This window comes from Xiphophorus couchianus, chromosome 12 (genome assembly GCF_001444195.1).
Source record: "Xiphophorus couchianus chromosome 12, X_couchianus-1.0, whole genome shotgun sequence".
Classification (NCBI taxonomy): domain Eukaryota; kingdom Metazoa; phylum Chordata; class Actinopteri; order Cyprinodontiformes; family Poeciliidae; genus Xiphophorus; species Xiphophorus couchianus.
The window spans coordinates 15,744,236-15,761,550 of NC_040239.1; the positions used below are offsets into that span (position 1 = coordinate 15,744,236).

Consider the following 17,315-nt stretch of genomic DNA (forward strand, 5'->3'; position numbering starts at 1 on the left):
TAAATGAGAACATCAGGAGAGAACATTATCAAATACCCACTCGAGAGGAAATAATCAGTGAGATGGCTGGAGCAAGATATTTCACCAAGTTGGATGCAGCACAAGGGTTCTGGCAAGTAAAGCTGGATGAAAGCAGTACCAAGTATTGTACCTTTAACACACCTTTTGGAAGATACTGTTTTCTAAGACTTCCTTTTGGAATAAAATCGGCACCAGAAATATTCCACAGAGCGATGGAGCGGATCATAGAAGGCTTGGAAGGAGTGAGAGTCTACATTGATGACATCATTATCTGGGGATCAACAGCTCAAGAACACAATGACAGATTGAGACGCGTCATGGAGAGCATACAGAAAAATGGACTGAAGCTCAATAAAAATAAATGTGAGTTTGGCGTCAAAGAAATTATGTTTCTCGGAGACAAACTATCTGCCCAAGGTGTTCAACCAGATGAAGATAAAATAAAGGCTATCTTGAAAATGCCACCGCCTGTCGACAAAACGGGTGTCCTACGCATCATGGGGATGATTAATTTTATAGGAAAATTCATTCCCAATTTGAGTGCAAAGATGACAAACATTCGCAGACTCCTGTACAACGATACTCAATTCCAGTGGACAGAAGTTCATGAACAAGAGTGGAAGGAATTAAAAAATATCTGACTACGGAACCGGTGCTCATCTTCTACGATCTAACTAAAAAAATAAAACTATCTACAGATGCCTCAAAAGATGGTCTTGGAGCAGTTCTTCTTCAGGCTGAGAATGAACAATGGAAGCCAGTGGCTTATGCGTCCAGAGCCATGACCAAAGCTGAATGCAGATATGCTCAAATAGAAAAAGAATGCTTGGGGCTGGCTTATGGACTAGAACGGTTTCATAACTATGTGTATGGCCTGCCATCTTTTGTCACCGACCCTTGGTTGCCATCATAAAAAACATCTAAACGAGATGTCACCAAGGATTCAGAGACTTATGATGAAGATGCAGAGGTATGAATTTACATTGATCTACACTCCAGGGAAACATCTGATTCTTGCTGATGCTCTGTCTAGAGCCCCTACAGACATTAGTGTGAGTTCAACTGAAGAGGATATTCAGTGTCATGTGAATTTGGTGTCCACTGTGTTGCCTGTGTCAGATGGAAAGCTACAGCAAATAGTTGAGGCAACAGCTAAAGACACAGAGTTGCACTTAGTCATACAGAATATGGATGAAGGATGGCCAATAGGCTCATGTTCACAGTTTTTCAATGTTAAAGCTGATTTAAGTGTTGTGAATGGACTATTACTGAAAAACAACAGGATTGTAATTCCACAAGAGTTACGACAGGACATTCTACAGCGGATTCATGAGGGTCATCTATGCATTGAAAAATGTAAAAGAAGAGCTAGGGATTCAGTTTTCTGGCCTGGACTAAATAAGGACATTGAGGTGCTAATAAGCAAATGTGAAACATGTCAGACATTTAGAAACAAACAGAGCAAAGAACCTATGATAATAACTGACATTCCTACATCACCATGGCTGAAAGTGGGAATGGATTTGTTTCATTTTAAGGGTAAAGACTATTTAGTGATCATTGATTACTATTCAAATTATCCAGAGATGGCTCTATTAGCTAATATGTCATCAAATTGTGTCATAACACATGCTAAATCAATCTTTGCAAGCATGGCATTCCACATATTGTGGTGAGTGACAATGGACCATGTTTTAGTAACAGAGAATGGCAAAAGTTTACAGAACAGTATGCTTTTAAGCATGTAACATCAAGTCCACATTATGCACAGTCGAATGGAAAAGCGGAGAAAGGTGTTCATATTCTTAAGCAACTTCTGAAGAAAGCTGCAGATAGTAACTCTGATCCGTATTTAGCTTTATTAAGCTACAGATCATCGCCATTGCAATGTGGGTTTTCACCTGCTGAACTTTTGATGAATCGGAAGATTCGTACAACTCTGCCAAGTTATGACAGTAATGAACAAGGTGCAAAGAAATCGTCAAAGTTGGAGTACAGGTTACGAAAGCAGAAAGTAAAACAAAAGTCATATTATGACAGATCAGCTAAGATTCTACCCACATTGTCATACAAGGACCCAGTAAGGATTCAGGATGATGAGGGATGGAATACTAAGGCAACTATTCTGCAGGAAGTAGCTCCACATTCATTTGAAGTGAAAACTGAAGATGGACAAGTTTTGAGACGAAATCGTTGCAGTTTGTTGAAAATTCCATTAGAGCCTGTTGATGAGTCGAATGAAGAATCTAAGGACTCTCAGATTATTCCTATAACTGAAACACATTGCAACATGGACAGTATTAGGGATGATCCACCTGTGTTAAGAAGATCTACCAGAGTGGTGAAAAAACCTGACAGACTGAACTTGTAAAAAAAAAAAAAAAAAAGGGGAAAAGTTGAAATGTCTCAGTTGAAATGTCTGTATTTTGTAATTCAGTGTTTTATCTGTCTCATACAATGTATGTTATTCTTTGAACTTTCTTTTGTAACATTCTTACTTTAAAGAAAGGAGGATGTGATGATTGAATGAATTATACTTATGCCCACTAGGTGGCGATCATGAGTTCATGTGAATGCATAAATGTAAAGAATAGAACAACAGAGTGAGAGAGTCTTGGGTGACACACCTGTAAGAAACCTGTGTGAGCAGACGCATGATAAGAGACTTTAATAAAAGTGTCTGAGCAATACAAGACGCCTGGTCATTATCAAACACGAATATAACAACAACTAAATGCGACTCAAATGTTTTACAGTGTAGTAAATCCATCACCAAGTGAAAAATACGTCACAAATTACCTTCCAATTGAATAACTGGGGTTGCCTTTGAGCCGCACCCAAAGAGATGCTTCTCGCCTTCTAAGTTGCTGTTGTGTATGACACACTAGGTCAAATAAACATAATGATCAAGTGTAACTGGGTCTATATTAATAGTTGTATATTTTCACAAAATGTTTTCTTTAATGTATTTGTCCTCTTATACTTGACTGTCCTTGTGTTCATCTGCTATAAGGGGGTTGGTCCTCCAACTCCACCTTACTTTCTTCTTCTTTTGTTCAGGGTCCTCCAGGAGTATTATAAATATTAAGTTATTAATTTCCTCTTCCCTTTGCATTTCATTTGAGTTGCTATTACTCAAATGTAACATTTATAACATTTGATGCATGCTAACACTATTATTCTGTATAGATCAGGTTGGAGAACTGGAGCACATGCTACATGCTAATGCTAATATCTCCCAATTGACAGATTAAATAAACGGAGACCGCCTCCAAACCCAGACTTGGTGTTTTGTGGTTTGTCCGATCACCTCATAACACACACAACGCAGAAGTCCACCGGTCACACAAGCACATAACTGGAAGTAGCACATGGCAACGTTTTTTTGTTGAACCAGAAAATATCTCTCCTCTTCACAGGTTCCTCACCTCTCTTGTGCACAACAAGAGCGCCACCAAGGGCGAATTGTTATTTTTCATTTACCTTCAGATTTACAACCAAACAGCCTCCAACACGTAGGTACGGAAGAGGATAAGGGCCACCGAAAAAAAAGAGAATTCTGAGATTAATCTCAGTATTCTGACTTTAATCTTAGAATTCTGACTTTAATCTTGGAATTCTGACTTTAATCTTAGAATTCTGACTTTAATCTCAGTATTCTGACTTTAATCTTGAATTCTGACTTTAATCTTGGAATTCTGACTTTAATCTTAGAATTCTGACTTAATCTTAGAATTCTGACTTTAATCTCAGAATTCTGACTTTAAACTCAGAATTCTGACTTTAATCTTAGAATTCTGACTTTAATCTTAGTATTCTGACTTTAAACTCAGAATTCTGACTTTAAACTCAGAATTCTGACTTTAATCTCAGAATTCTGACTTTAAACTCAGAATTCTGACTTTAATCTTACAACAATACACCAATGTGGAAAAACTCGCAACGAGACAGCTACATGTCCTACAAAGTAATTTGTACATCTCAGCAAGACTCACGTTGTTTGAGCTCTTTCGACCGAAATGGAAACAATAACAGCGACCAACTTCAATAAATTATTCTTTTTTTTTTTTTAACTATCATTTCCCACAGTACCTAAACGCACCATGACACTCCTGTCGTCACGCGGTCAATGACATCACGCAAACCGTAAGTGACGCAGAGGGTTCAAAACACGTTATAAACGTAACCGGCTTTTTCTGAGCTTCATCTTCACCACACCAAGTTGCAGCCGTCCAGAAAGAACTACTGTCATCCCCCGGGTTGCTATAGAAACAGTTGTCTTTAATTTGTCCATGGTTTCACTCTCTTCAGGATCTGTTAGTGGCTGATGAAGGTAGTTAGCACCGCTAGCATAGCTGGTGAACTTTCATCATCATCTCTGCTCAGTGACTGAGGTTCAACTTTAACCAGCTTGCGGGAGGCACCCTCGGTAGGAAAAGCTGACTCAGACTCGGGCGCTGGAGCTTAACTTCAAAATAAATGTACATAAATATATTGTTTTCTCATAGCAGTGTGCTAAGCCGTTAAAACCGTTCCAGTTGGAACAGCCAGGCTCACTTCCTTGTGCCGTGTTCGAGGTCATTCTGTAGCCCCATCTAAAGCAGCTGTTTCCGGGATACAAAACATGAAGAGCCTCCCGTACTTCTGCCGAGGAGAGGTCGTTCAAGGATTTGGAAGAGGAAGCAAAGAACTCGGAATTCCCACGGGTGAGGCAAGAAACGGGCACCAAACTATGAGGTTACCAGTTAGATAATATGATACATAACTGTCTACGTAAATAACGTAAAGTCTATGGTAACAGATTCTTTACTGATTCTCGGAATTATGCAGAGGCTGGAACGTAACGTAACAAGTCCAGCTAAGTGGTTTGGTACGTCACCGGATCAGCAATTTATGCTTTACGTGAGCGTTATTCGCAACAATCATTATGAATTTGTACGTAAACGGAGCTAATCTTTTTACGTAGGTATGTGAGTTGCGTAACGGAACTTGACTGATGCTAAGAGCGCAGCTGTTGACTCAGTATGTCCGTGTGATTCTGTCCACAATGTGAGTCGTGTTTTATGTAACCTGACATAAATAGAGGAATTGAGCAGCCGGACACAGATCAATACAGGAGAAATAAAGAAATGTATATGGAGATCCTCGGGTTGGTAGCAAAGGCACTTTTCTTCTTATAACTTTTACTTTATCCATTTTATCTGTTGGAGCTATTTATTCTTTATTTCTTTATGCATTTGAATTTTGTTAGTTTATTTTTACATTTCTAGTTTTTGTATTATTTGCAGGTTAATAATTGTCAATTCTATTTATCTTTTGTTTTTATTATTTGTTCTTATTTATTTGTTTTCTAAAGACAGGAAGTGAGGTGGATCAATCCACTTTCTATAAGTGTAGGGGCCTGGTAAAGACAAGCAGGCATTTGGGTTTGGGCAGAAGTAGACAGGAGCAACAAAGGAAAGTTTGAACTTTTCAGTGTTTTGCTGAAAAGGAAAATAAAAGCAACCAAGATAATCAACAAGTTTGGACATTAAACTTCTTGTGCCTGCGTGAAGAATCTGGACCCCAGTACCTCATAGTGGCGGATGGAACTTTTTATTGGATGTTTGGTTTGACAAACAATCGCCACTACATTATCCATCGTGTCCATTTTTATCAGGAGTGAATAATGCCAGCGAACCAAACAAGTGTGCATTGTTTCAAAACATGATTCAGAATTTAACAATAGTCACCAAATAATATGGCCATACAAAATACTTGCAGCTAAAATGTGTTAAATATCAAATGTAAAAATTAATTAACATTACAGAGGTAGTACTCTTGAATACATCGTTAATTGAAGAAACTAAAAAATCATCCCTTTTATGTGTAAGTATATTCAGTAACATAACGTGTGAATGTTTTTATTGTTAAATAATAAGCCAGTTCAGATTTTGTGAAAAGTAATTTTCCAAACTTTCTCCAACAGAGATGAACTTTTTGGTTTCACAAACGAAGCAGGTTTAATCTACCAAAATAAACCTTTTTAAAAGAGTCTAATTAGATAGTCTTCTGTTTTTGAAACACTTCAGATAACCTAGTTAATAGAACTTGGATGTAATTACACAACAAAATGATTCAAATTCAGATGTGCTGTGTGACATGCCTATTTATTTGTTTTATCTGGTGCTGCATTGTCAAGGTCAGAATAAATCCTCTAAAGTAAATAAATCTAAGCAGAGTCTAAGCAGAGTTGCAAATATTGTCTTTTTTGATCAGCTTTAGTTTTATCATATAAAAAGGGGGGGAAAAAACATGATATAATAATCAGTTGTTCCCTTCTAAAAATAACCAATTCAGGTCACTTACAACTTAGAGCAGGGGTGGGCAACTCCAGGCCTCGAGGGCCGGACTCCTGCAACTTTTAGATGCATCTCCACTTCAACACACCTGAGTCAAATAATGAGGTCATTAGCAGGACTCTGGAGAACCTGACTGCACTTGGGAGGTGATTCAGCTGCTGGATTCAAGTGTGTTGGGACCAGGGAGACTTGCAAGAGTTGCAGGACACCGGCCCTCGAGGACCAGGATTGCCCACCCCTGACTTAGAGCATTTATCGTCTTGCTTACCTCTGCCTCTTTCTTTACTTTTGCCTGGTTTTTTGGTTTTTATTCCTCTTTTCTCCTTCTGTCTCTTATGTTGGGATTTACAGCCAACTTCCCGGATTCGGTGGTGGACAATCTTCCAGCAGACATCAGCACAGGAATCTATTATGGCTGGGCATGTATCGGGAATGGTGACGTTCACAAAATGGTGATGAGCATCGGCTGGAACCCGTATTACAAAAACACAAAGAAGTCCATGGTAAGGGCAAGTTGGGTGGCTTTCATTTCAGTCATAAAACTCATCCTCACTTTAAACCTGTTTGGTTGGCTGATGGTATTTGTAATCTCTTCCGTTGACACCTTTAATCGTCCCTGGGTGACAAGATCTGAAAAGTTATCTGAACAGAAACTAAAGCCCTGTGCTATGCATTTGACCTAACATGGCTTCAGGAAATAAAGTTACTCAAGTTTTTGCATTGAATTGGACAGATATGTGTTCACGGCATCACACACCTGCTTGTATCAGGGTCGTTTGCTCTGCTAAAAGGAAAACTCCAGATGGAATTGTGATTAATTGAGCATTTCAATACATTTTGGCAAATTATCTGCTTTTGAAATTCATGTACATGTGTTTGGGGTTCTAGGAGACGCACATCATTCACAAATTCAAAGAAGACTTTTATGGACAGACTCTGAGTGTCGTTCTGGTGAGCTACATCCGCTCAGAGAAGAGCTTTCCCTCACTCGGTATGCTGTCATCTGTGTTTTTCGAAACTGGAATATGAAAGTCATATTCATGCATTTGTACTTTAGTGAAAGAAACAAATCAAAGTGCCAGCAACACAGTTTCTTCCCTTTTCTTGTGCTATTTATCTCCTGACGCACAAACTGCCTTTTTGTCCTTGCTGACAGAGGATCTCATAGCGGCCATCAACAGTGACATCGAGGAGGCCAAGGTTCAGCTGGAGCTCCCGGAGCACAGCCAACTGAAAGAAGACAACTTCTTCACCAGCACGACCAACTCGTCTCCGGTCTCTTCCTCGTCCGCTGCATCCACGTCTCAGAGCATCATCAATGGTCACTGATGGCTGGCAGAGAGGGCAGCGCTTTGTGCCCTGAGTACGTTTCTGTTTACATGTACAGCCTTATTATAAAATCTGTCAGTTGTCACATAAACAGTCAACCTCTGTGTCTTTTCACGTGGTTCTGTGTTAAAACGCTATTTTCTGGCATCAGTTGTTAACTGCACACAGCCTGAACTGTATATATTCTTGCAATATTATCTGGACCTTCTGTATATTTTGAATCTTTTAGTAGAGAGGACAAATAAAAGTCACTGATCAGATGTTTTTTTTTTTTTAAATTAAATGAACCATAAACGTAAAAAAAAGATAACTCATTATCTTCATATACCTAAGTCAGCATTGCAGCATCATTGTCCATAAAAGATAATATTGCGTAGTTCATCACCATCAAAACTATAATTAAGTTGCAACTTATGTAACCTTCATGATGAGTTTTACTATTCATGCTGCCAACACCGTCTGCTGCAGTGTTTCTGTTGGAGAAACACTGCAGAAACTGTTTCTATCTGTCTGAAATCCTACATTTAACCAGATTTGGTCGAAGCAGAATACACAAAGACGTTTTAAGAAGTTATACCACATACCACTGCAGGATTTGAATTTGTTGATGCTTGATATCAAGGTCTTGGTTTTATCAGCCAAGGTGATGAACGATTTGGGGAAAAACACTAAGCTTGAATGACTAAGCATTTTTTTTCCCCCTTTTTATTAGTTATAGTCAAGCATTTTTGAATGATTAGACTAAAAAATGTTATGTATTTAATGTGTATATACAGCAAAAAGCCTTACAAGTTTATGAACATGATTTATTTTTATATAATCGTATGTGAAAGTTGGAAACAGACAAACTATTGCCCTTTAAAAAATATTCAGTTTTTGTGAATGTGTTAAAAGCCCTTGAAGGAGTATTTTCTTTTTACTGTTTTTTTTAAATTTGAGATAACAGGAAACTGTGGATGTGAAGTTTTTACATTCTCTGTAAAGCCTGTTGTAATTGCTGGAAACCTGCATCTGTAATTTTGTAGGTCTATTTAATTCATTAAAGCCTTTCTGAGGCCTGAAATTATTATCCTGTGTCATAAATGTTGTCGTCTTGCATTATAAAATATGATGTACTAACCAAAGGCACTTGGTTTCTTTTAATTATTGCTTTTAAATTAATTTTGTTTTAATCAGAGTCCAATATTTAATTAAAGTTATCTAAAGTGTCTTGACATTTATCTCAGAAATTGAGAAAGAAACACGTTATCATCTCATCTGTTGCAGCAATTTTCTGGAGTTCCCACAAGAAGTAGGGTTAGTAAGACAGATTGAAAGGCTCAAAAACATAATGCAATAGATTACTTGTTTCCTTCTAAAAAAATTTTGCAAATTCAGCCACTTACAAACCTATAAAATTTATCTTCTTGCTACTTTTGCCTGTTTCTTTGGTTTTTATTCCTCTTTTCTCCTTCTGTCTCTTATGTTGGGATTTACAGCCAACTTCCTGGATTCGGTGGTGGACAATCTTCCAGCAGACATCAGCACAGGAATCTATTATGGCTGGGTGTTTACCAAATGGTGATGAGTATCTGCTGTAACCCGTACTACAAAAAGACAAAGAAGTACATGGTTAGTTGAAGTTGGGTGGCTTTATTTCAGTCATAAAATTCATCCTCACTTTAATCATGTTTGGTTTTGCCAGCCAATCGAACAGGTTTAGTGTCTTTTACAACCGAACCACAGCTTTTAGAAACCGGTTTCTTCAGTTGAAACTATTAATGTTCCCTTGGGTACAAGATGTACTCATAGTTTAGGGACGTCGCATTTCTCACAGTAAACAAGAACAAATCAAAAACCCTGAGCTGCACAGTTGACCTGGAACATGGCTCCAGGTTATTTTTCTATGTCTGAATTGAGTTGGGCAGATACAGTATGTGTTTGTACCATCACACATGGAGATCAAAGAAACATGAAAACTATTTAATTTGACTTCTGAAAATGATTTCTTATTTTAAAGATGAAATATAAATGTTATTTTTGATCTGTCTGTCTATTCTTTCTATCTATCTATCTATCTATCTATCTATCTGTCTGTCTGTCTGTCTGTCTGTCTGTCTGTCTGTCTATTGTATTATATTTATTTATCTTTGTGGCATATATTCTGTGAGGCTAATAAAGAACAATCTTCGTCATCAGGCTGGTTCTAACTTGCCTGCCTGATGAAGAAGAACAAGCTGATTAATGTGATGAATGACTTTTGGAAAAAAACACAAAGTTTGAATGACCAAGCATTGTTTCCTTTTTATTAGTTATAGTCAAACAGTTGTTGATGATTAGACTGTATCTGGTGTGTGCTTAAAGCAAAAGCCTTATGTTTATGAACATACATTTCTTTTACATAATCGTATTTCAATCTGGAGAGACTCAGACGGAGATAAGAAGACAATTAGAAGAGTTTATTGACAAACAGAATTTAAAGTCTTTGGCGCTCGGGCCCCGGCTGAGGATAACGGTTATCGCAGCGTTAGCGATAGGCTTCAGATGAGCATCCCCGATGCTGTTAGGAACGTCATCCCCCAGGGCCCGGCACTGGTGGTGGAGGTTGAAGGAGGGTGCGGGCCTCAGGACCGGGCGAATGGAGGAGAAGGGGTGGTGGTGGGTTGAGCTCGGCTGGAGAGCGAAGGACGCCATGAATGAAGGTCCTTATCAGCTGGGACTTGGTCGATGATTGGACGTAACGTGGCTTGGTCCAGCGTTGATAGGTCGACGATTGTGGGCAGGTCGCTTCAATTAACGGTCCCGGTGGGGATGAAAGAGTCTTCCAGTTTGAATTTGCGCCTAGGCTTCATATCAAAGTTGTACAACAGATATACTATTTCCCATTTAGAAATATTTCAGTTTTCTTTTTACTGTGTTCTTCTTACTTCAGAAAATATGACAGATTAAGCAAAAGCGCATGATTGCTTTTTATTATTGTTTTTATATTGTTTTAATCGCGGTTGAACATTTGATTTAATTAATGTAATTTATTCAATTTATTTAATTTATGTCTATCATATCATCTGTTGTAGCAATTTTCTTGAGTTCCTGCAAGAAGTAGGGCTACTGAATCAGACTGAAAGGCTCAATCCTTTCTGTTTCTGTTTTAATTTCCCGTCATGCTGTCATTAATTGCTAGTGGTGACTGGCATGTCTTAAAATGCAACTAAATAATAGGGGAGTGACGTATGAAAAGAAAAACTGTAACTGTGGGGAAAAAAAATCTTCCAGCTACAGCTTTAGTTATTTGTCAGTCAGTTTACGTTGTAGCCTAAACAAACCAGGGAAAAGGTTTAAATAGCCTTTAAAAGATCCAAACATCTCAGGGTCACATGCCAGACTGCACCTCAGAGGGAATTTTACTTTAAATTTTTAGTCACAGCTAAATAAAAGCTGAGCTGCATTGTTACAGCTAAAAGCAGATGGAGCTGCTTGCTATCACACTTGATTTTCAGAACTTTGACTTTAGTCCGACTTCCCTGCTCACAGAGCCAGTAGCCCACAGCTTTCTACTGGGGCAGCTGGTTTCTCTGCTTATAGTAGAGAAACCATATCAACCAGATCACATATACTTAATCTTTGATACAACCTTCATCCTTTCTTTCTCTCCCATCTCCTGTCTTATTACTGAATATTTAAATATATGTAAAATATAAGACCGAGGAAAAAAAACAACTTTATTCACCCACAACAAAATACATTTCTTTACTGAGCTCTGGACTTAACTTTTCTTAAAACATCCAACCAACAAGAAGTCTCTGTAATCTTCTAAGCATTTATTCATAACTTAAAACAGTTTACATGCAGTTTGACCCTGCAGGGAGGTTGTCTGGTATCTCAAATGATATTCACAAAGACATTTAAGAAGCTACATCTGACTGACAAAGCTACTTATGACTTATTGACACACACTTGTATAACACACCTTGATCTAGCTTAATGTGGTGCAGTTTCTTATATTCTTCTTGAATATGTTTCCTGATTTACTGTGTGTAAAACTACCAAGCAATCTGAGTCCTGAGCTGGAAAATAACACTGCATGTTAGCAGAAAATGTTGTGAACAGTGAGGATTAGTGGTTAACTTCAAGTTGAAGTTTTAATATAGTTAATGGGACTTTTGAACATTTATTTGTGCACCGCCTGATAAATAACCGTGTAAATGTCACAGCAGCGAGGAGAACCCTACTGAGGCAACACTGTGTCAGCTTTGTATCTTACAAAGAAGAACCAGGGCATCACACGATGCTTCCTTACAGCTGAGACTAACATTGAAAAAAAAAATCCACATTAATTTGAGAAGCAATAAATCTATATATTCTATATATATTCCTTTATTGATCAGGTAAAACCCCGTTGAGATCTAGATCTCATTTTCAAGAGGGACCTGGGCAAAAAATTTGCAATACATAACAACATAACAATCTAATGAAAACAGGGATACTTGTACAAAAACTAACCCCAAAAGTAAAAACATAGGGCTGGACATGGGTCAGAATGACTGAATATTTATAATTTTGTGGGGGAACCAGCAGCAGGCTGGTGACTACAAAAAGCCTAAGACTCCTGGGCAACTTGCTGAGACACATTTACTCACATTAGTTGCAGTGTATGTTTATATTGGACCCTGAATGGATAAGGTTAAGGTTAAGGTAATTTTATTTATATAGCAGATTTTCAGCAACAAGGCAATAGAAAGTGCTTTACAGGAATTAAAAGGAAATACAAACAAAATAACAAACCAAAGGAAAGAGCAAAAGAAGAAAAATAATCTATTGTTGATCTAAAGCATGTAAACTAGATATTCCTATGTAGGGTTGGTAGATAAGTATAAGTAAGTATAATCTGGTCTAATTCCTTTTCTGGTTTGGAAGAATAGGAGTCTAAAACGTAGTTGCTAAGGTAGTTTTTTCTGGATTGTAAGTTTGTTCTAATCCCTGTTCTGGGTTGCTAGATAAGTCTTAGTAAGTATTTTTTTGGACTTCCTATGTATGCTCTAAATCTGTAAAAGTAATGAGTAGTCCACAGTTTCTAAGTAATAATAAAAACTAAATGTTCCTGTTCTGGAAGATTTATTTCTGGATTCTAAATTCCTTCTAATTTCTTTTCTGGGTTGCAATAATAGGAGTATCTCTGCATAAAAATCTAAAAATTAATCTAATATTGGTCTAAATAGTGAGTACTCCACAGTTTCTAACAAAATAAAATAAAAAGAGGAATGACACATTAGGGCACATGGCAACATTCAGACAAACAAAGACATGAGTGAAGGCGGTGACATCACAGGGCCATGAAACCACGTTGCTCAGCCTCTCAGCAAAGTCCGATAAGATGTTGTTATCAAGGAATGATGTCCTTGGGAGCGCTCATCTCCACAGCTGCATGGATAACAGGAGGGGATGAGATGGGAAGGAGCATTATGTTTACATATCTTCAAAGAGATTGGAAATGTGCAGCCCTTCCAAGGCAACACAGGAAAAGCCAATTCAGATACAGAATGTCTTAGGTTGGGTAGATTATAAATTTCAATCTTCCCTAAAGTCTCTCCGATACATCTCAGTTCCCAATTATCCAAATTAGTTTGGTCGTTCCTCTGAGCCGAAACTAGCAACTTCTGCAAGATTGATTCCATTCCGTAGTGAGTTTTAGAGTCCTCAGCTGGGCTGCGAGTCTCAGCAAGACTCGCATCCAACTTGTGTCTCTGTCCACACCAACAGTCTGAGTGTTCGCTAGTTCGGCCAAGTCCATCACAAATTTGTCGATAAGCCAGGTATCCGCAAGCTCCAAACAGTAGAAATCCTGTTATCATGAATAAATCCATGGTGTATCCCGCTGGGTGTGTCCAAGAGGGCTCTCCTGTGCCCAGTCTTCTCGTCGAGAAAATTTGATCAATTGCATAAGATAAAAATCCACAGAAGAAATTTGTATTCCTTAAAAAATAAACCTAAACCGTTAATGCTAATGTTTTTCTTAGGAAAAAAGAGGAAATAGGAAAAACCAACATATTTTATTAGTTATGACTGTTGTTATGTACAATTTAGTTTCTGTTACCATGGAGCTGCCATCACCATTTACGTCCAGCTTGGTGTTATCACAGGAAACAAGTCTGACAGACGAGTGAATCCCACCGTCTCTCTACTGTCACACTAACTAGTCACAACCTGAAAATTTAAAATGAAGGCCCAGACTTATAGGGATCACATGTAAGCAAAAAACGTAAAAATACAAACATGACAGGAAACATGTCGAAGAAACCTCTGAATTTTAAAGACAAAAATTACACTTTTAGTCATCATCTTTCAATAATAGAAAGATATTACCCTGCTTCAACCATAAATGTGCTAATAATCTTAGTTAAGATCACAGAGAAAAATCATTTGACTTAATTACATTGATGTATCGGTTAAGGCACTTAAACAAGAAACATATTCACAAACATAATCATAAGCAAAATCTACCACTTTAAAATAAGACAGCCCTCACAAATAATTCTTTAATTGTGTCATTAATTAGGTTGTTAAAGCTTCATAAATAATAATAATAAGCTATTATAAATGAGACTTCTCATAGACTCATAGAATAATTATTTAGCAAGGCACTTTCCACCTTTATTGTCTGTCATTTTTAAAAATAATACACAATAATTCTCTATTAATTACTTCCTGTTCAATGCACTCATCTACTGCTGGCCACCACAATAAACTTTTTCCCCATCACTTTTTTAAAAATCTTCAGAGCTACTAATAACTTGCAGTGTGTACCAGTAATGGTTATTGCTTTACAAGACTGAATATTTAAATTAAGCCCTTAACATCCCATTTTTTTGTCTCCCAGTCTGTTTCTTCTTTTATTTGTTTCATGTGATTTTCTAATAAAAAATGCTCTCATCAGGATCCATCGATTTGTATTACCAAAAAACTATAAACATTATGCCTTTCATCTTAACTACATTTACTTTAGGACTGATGAAGGGAGAAAAAAATAAAATTGGTCAATAACAAATGAGACTTCCTACTAGAGAATTGTGAGCGGAGGTTGATTAGCTAAAATATTTAGCTAAAATATTTAGCTAATCAAATTGTTAGTAAACACACAAGTCCAAATGCGTTTTTGTTTATCAAGTATTATCTACAGTCAGCCAGATTGTCTAGACTTCCGGCCTTATAGAAAGACAGACTGCTGTCAAAACAGAAAATGTCACAAGGAAAAGAAAAGATAAACAGATGTTAGCAAGTCATGTCGGCTTGATTACATCGGCTGATCATTTGTATTCATAAGCTGATCATAAGCTTGGCGCTCTCCGTCTTTCCCATTCGGTCCACTTGATGACAAAACGACAAAAAACCAGACTGGATAAAGTTAAACGGTTTACTTCAGAAACAAAAACGGTACAAATGTTACTTTTCCACAAAATAATAAAAAGTAAAAAATTTCTGAAGAAATTTAACCGGGGCCTGCCAAAGTGTGCCCGTCGGTTTGGGCCCGGCGTTGTCATGCTAGAAATTAGCATCAATGCTAAAGAACGCTGCAACGTAATCAATAGCATGTGGAGAATCACAGGAACGTTAAGTAAGGTGGACGTGCACCATTCAGTATGATTAAAAATTTTGTCAAGGCTTTTATTTTGGAATTTTTGTTAAACTTCATTTCAAAGGGCCAAACTAATCCCATGTGTAATAGTCATTGGGTTAAATTAGTTATATAATGCTCAAAACACAAGTAGTTGATGTAAAAATATTAAAGGCTTTTATTTTGAAATTTTTGTTAAGCTTCATTTCAAAGCGCCAATCTAATCCTATGTGTATCAGTGCTTTGGATAAAAAAGTCACATAATGCCCAAAAGAGCAAATACCTGATCTAAAATTTGTCAAGGCTTTTAATTTGAAATTTTCAGTATGCTTCATTTGAAAGGGCCAAACTAATACCATGTATAACAGTCATTGGATAAAATCAGTTATATAATGCTCAAAAGAGCAATGTCATGTAAAAATTGTCAAGGCTTTTATTTTTAAATTTTTGTTAAGCTTCATTTCGAAGCGCCAATCTAATCCTATGTGTATCAGTGCTTTGGATAAAAAAGTCACATAATGCCCAAAAGAGCAAATACCTGATCTAAAAACTTGTCAAGGCTTTTAATTTGAAATTTTCAGTATGCTTCATTTCAAAGGGCAACCTAATCCCATGTATAACAGTCATTGGATAAAATCAGTTATATAATGCTCAAAAGAGCAATAATCTCATGTAAAAATTGTCAAGGCTTTTATTTTGAATTTTTTTGTTGAGCTTCATTTCAAAGGTCCAAACTAATCCCATGTATAACAGTCATTGGGTTAAATCAGTTATATAATGGTCAACAGAGCAATTACCTGATTTAAAAATATTCAAGGCTTTTATTTTTGAAATTATTATTATGCCTCATTTTAAAGTTCCGAACTAATCCCATGTGTAACAGTTACTGAGTTAAATCAGTTATATACAGCCCATAGCAGCAAGTAGTTCTAAAGGCCAGTTCAGTCAACCTCTGTTTCAACTGAGTGTTCCACTATAGTTATAACTACAGTGATGCGTATTTGTAGTCCTAACCAGCAGCCAATAGCCTCTTGAGTTCCGTTGCTATGGTAAATAATCGTCTCAGCAAAGTGTGAACTGTTAGTGAGAGAGGCTGGGGCAGACAAATCTCTGTTTGAGCCAGCCAGTTTTACCCAAAAAAAGCATTGGAAACAACTCCTTTCCATTCGGGAACCGTAATACATATTCGAAAAGCGTTTGAAGCGTATGAGAGGGCTATGTGTCTTCTGCGATAGTCCCGAGATTCATATCTCTACCTTACTCAGAGCAATAACAGTGATGAGAGAAAGAAATGTTTTGCACAGATCTGAAATTCTAGTCAAATACATGGGAGAGAGCCTGAGACAGCCTCAGAAAATCCTTTCACATTACTTTGCTCTGAGGCACCGTGAAAGAAAACCGTACGGTCTAGATAAATTTCAAAAACATTTTACTGGAGCAGACATGCGTATCAATGTCAGGACCGATTTTGATACCAATCGTGCGATATTTGTGGGCGTGAGGGCGATTTCAAAATTATTTTGGGGTGAAAAATTCTCTTCATTTCTCACTCTAGCAGAGGGGCAATCAGTCAGAGACACTCTAATTTTAGGAAAAATGAAAAACTTTGAGTCACTTAGAGATAAATTGTGGACAAACCGTAATTGGTATCGACGAGCCGTCTTCACTTTCGAAGAGATCACGGACATATCTACAAAATTAAATTTGAATGGCATTTCTACGTGAATTCGTGACGACACAGAAAATCCTCAAAAATAGGGTATTTGAAGGATTTTTCCCATTGACTTATAATGGGGGTTTTTTCGTAGTTTTTTGCGAATTATGTCGCCATGTTAACCCCGAATCCCACCAAAAGTAATAGCTCCAATGGCGTGAATTTTCTGCATGTTTTGATACCTCATTTGTAGGTGTGCACACAGCGGTATGAGCCGCATTAACGGTTACGGATGAAAAATAAAGAATTGGGAGAATAGCAATAGGTTCCTGCCATTGCTTTGCATGGCAGGCCCCAATAAGAGAGTCTAAAGAGAGAGGTC

General features: G+C 37.4%; 1 protein-coding gene and 1 long non-coding RNA gene across 2 annotated transcripts; one reads left to right on the forward strand and one right to left on the reverse strand.

Moving 5' to 3' along the window:
* The first annotated feature begins 4,537 nt into the window (after positions 1-4,537).
* LOC114154881 (riboflavin kinase-like) lies at positions 4,538-8,116 on the forward strand. Its single transcript, XM_028034354.1, has 4 exons — positions 4,538-4,727; positions 6,714-6,865; positions 7,251-7,353; positions 7,519-8,116. Exons 1-4 carry the CDS (start codon positions 4,646-4,648, stop codon positions 7,689-7,691), a joined length of 510 nt encoding a protein of 169 aa, XP_027890155.1. The 5' UTR covers positions 4,538-4,645; the 3' UTR covers positions 7,692-8,116.
* Positions 7,968-8,843, reverse strand: LOC114154883 (uncharacterized). Its single transcript, XR_003597641.1, has 2 exons — positions 8,146-8,843; positions 7,968-8,084 (listed from the first exon to the last, which is right to left on the reverse strand). It is a non-coding gene; the product is annotated as an uncharacterized LOC114154883 (long non-coding RNA).
* Between the last annotated feature and the right edge of the window lie 8,472 nt (positions 8,844-17,315).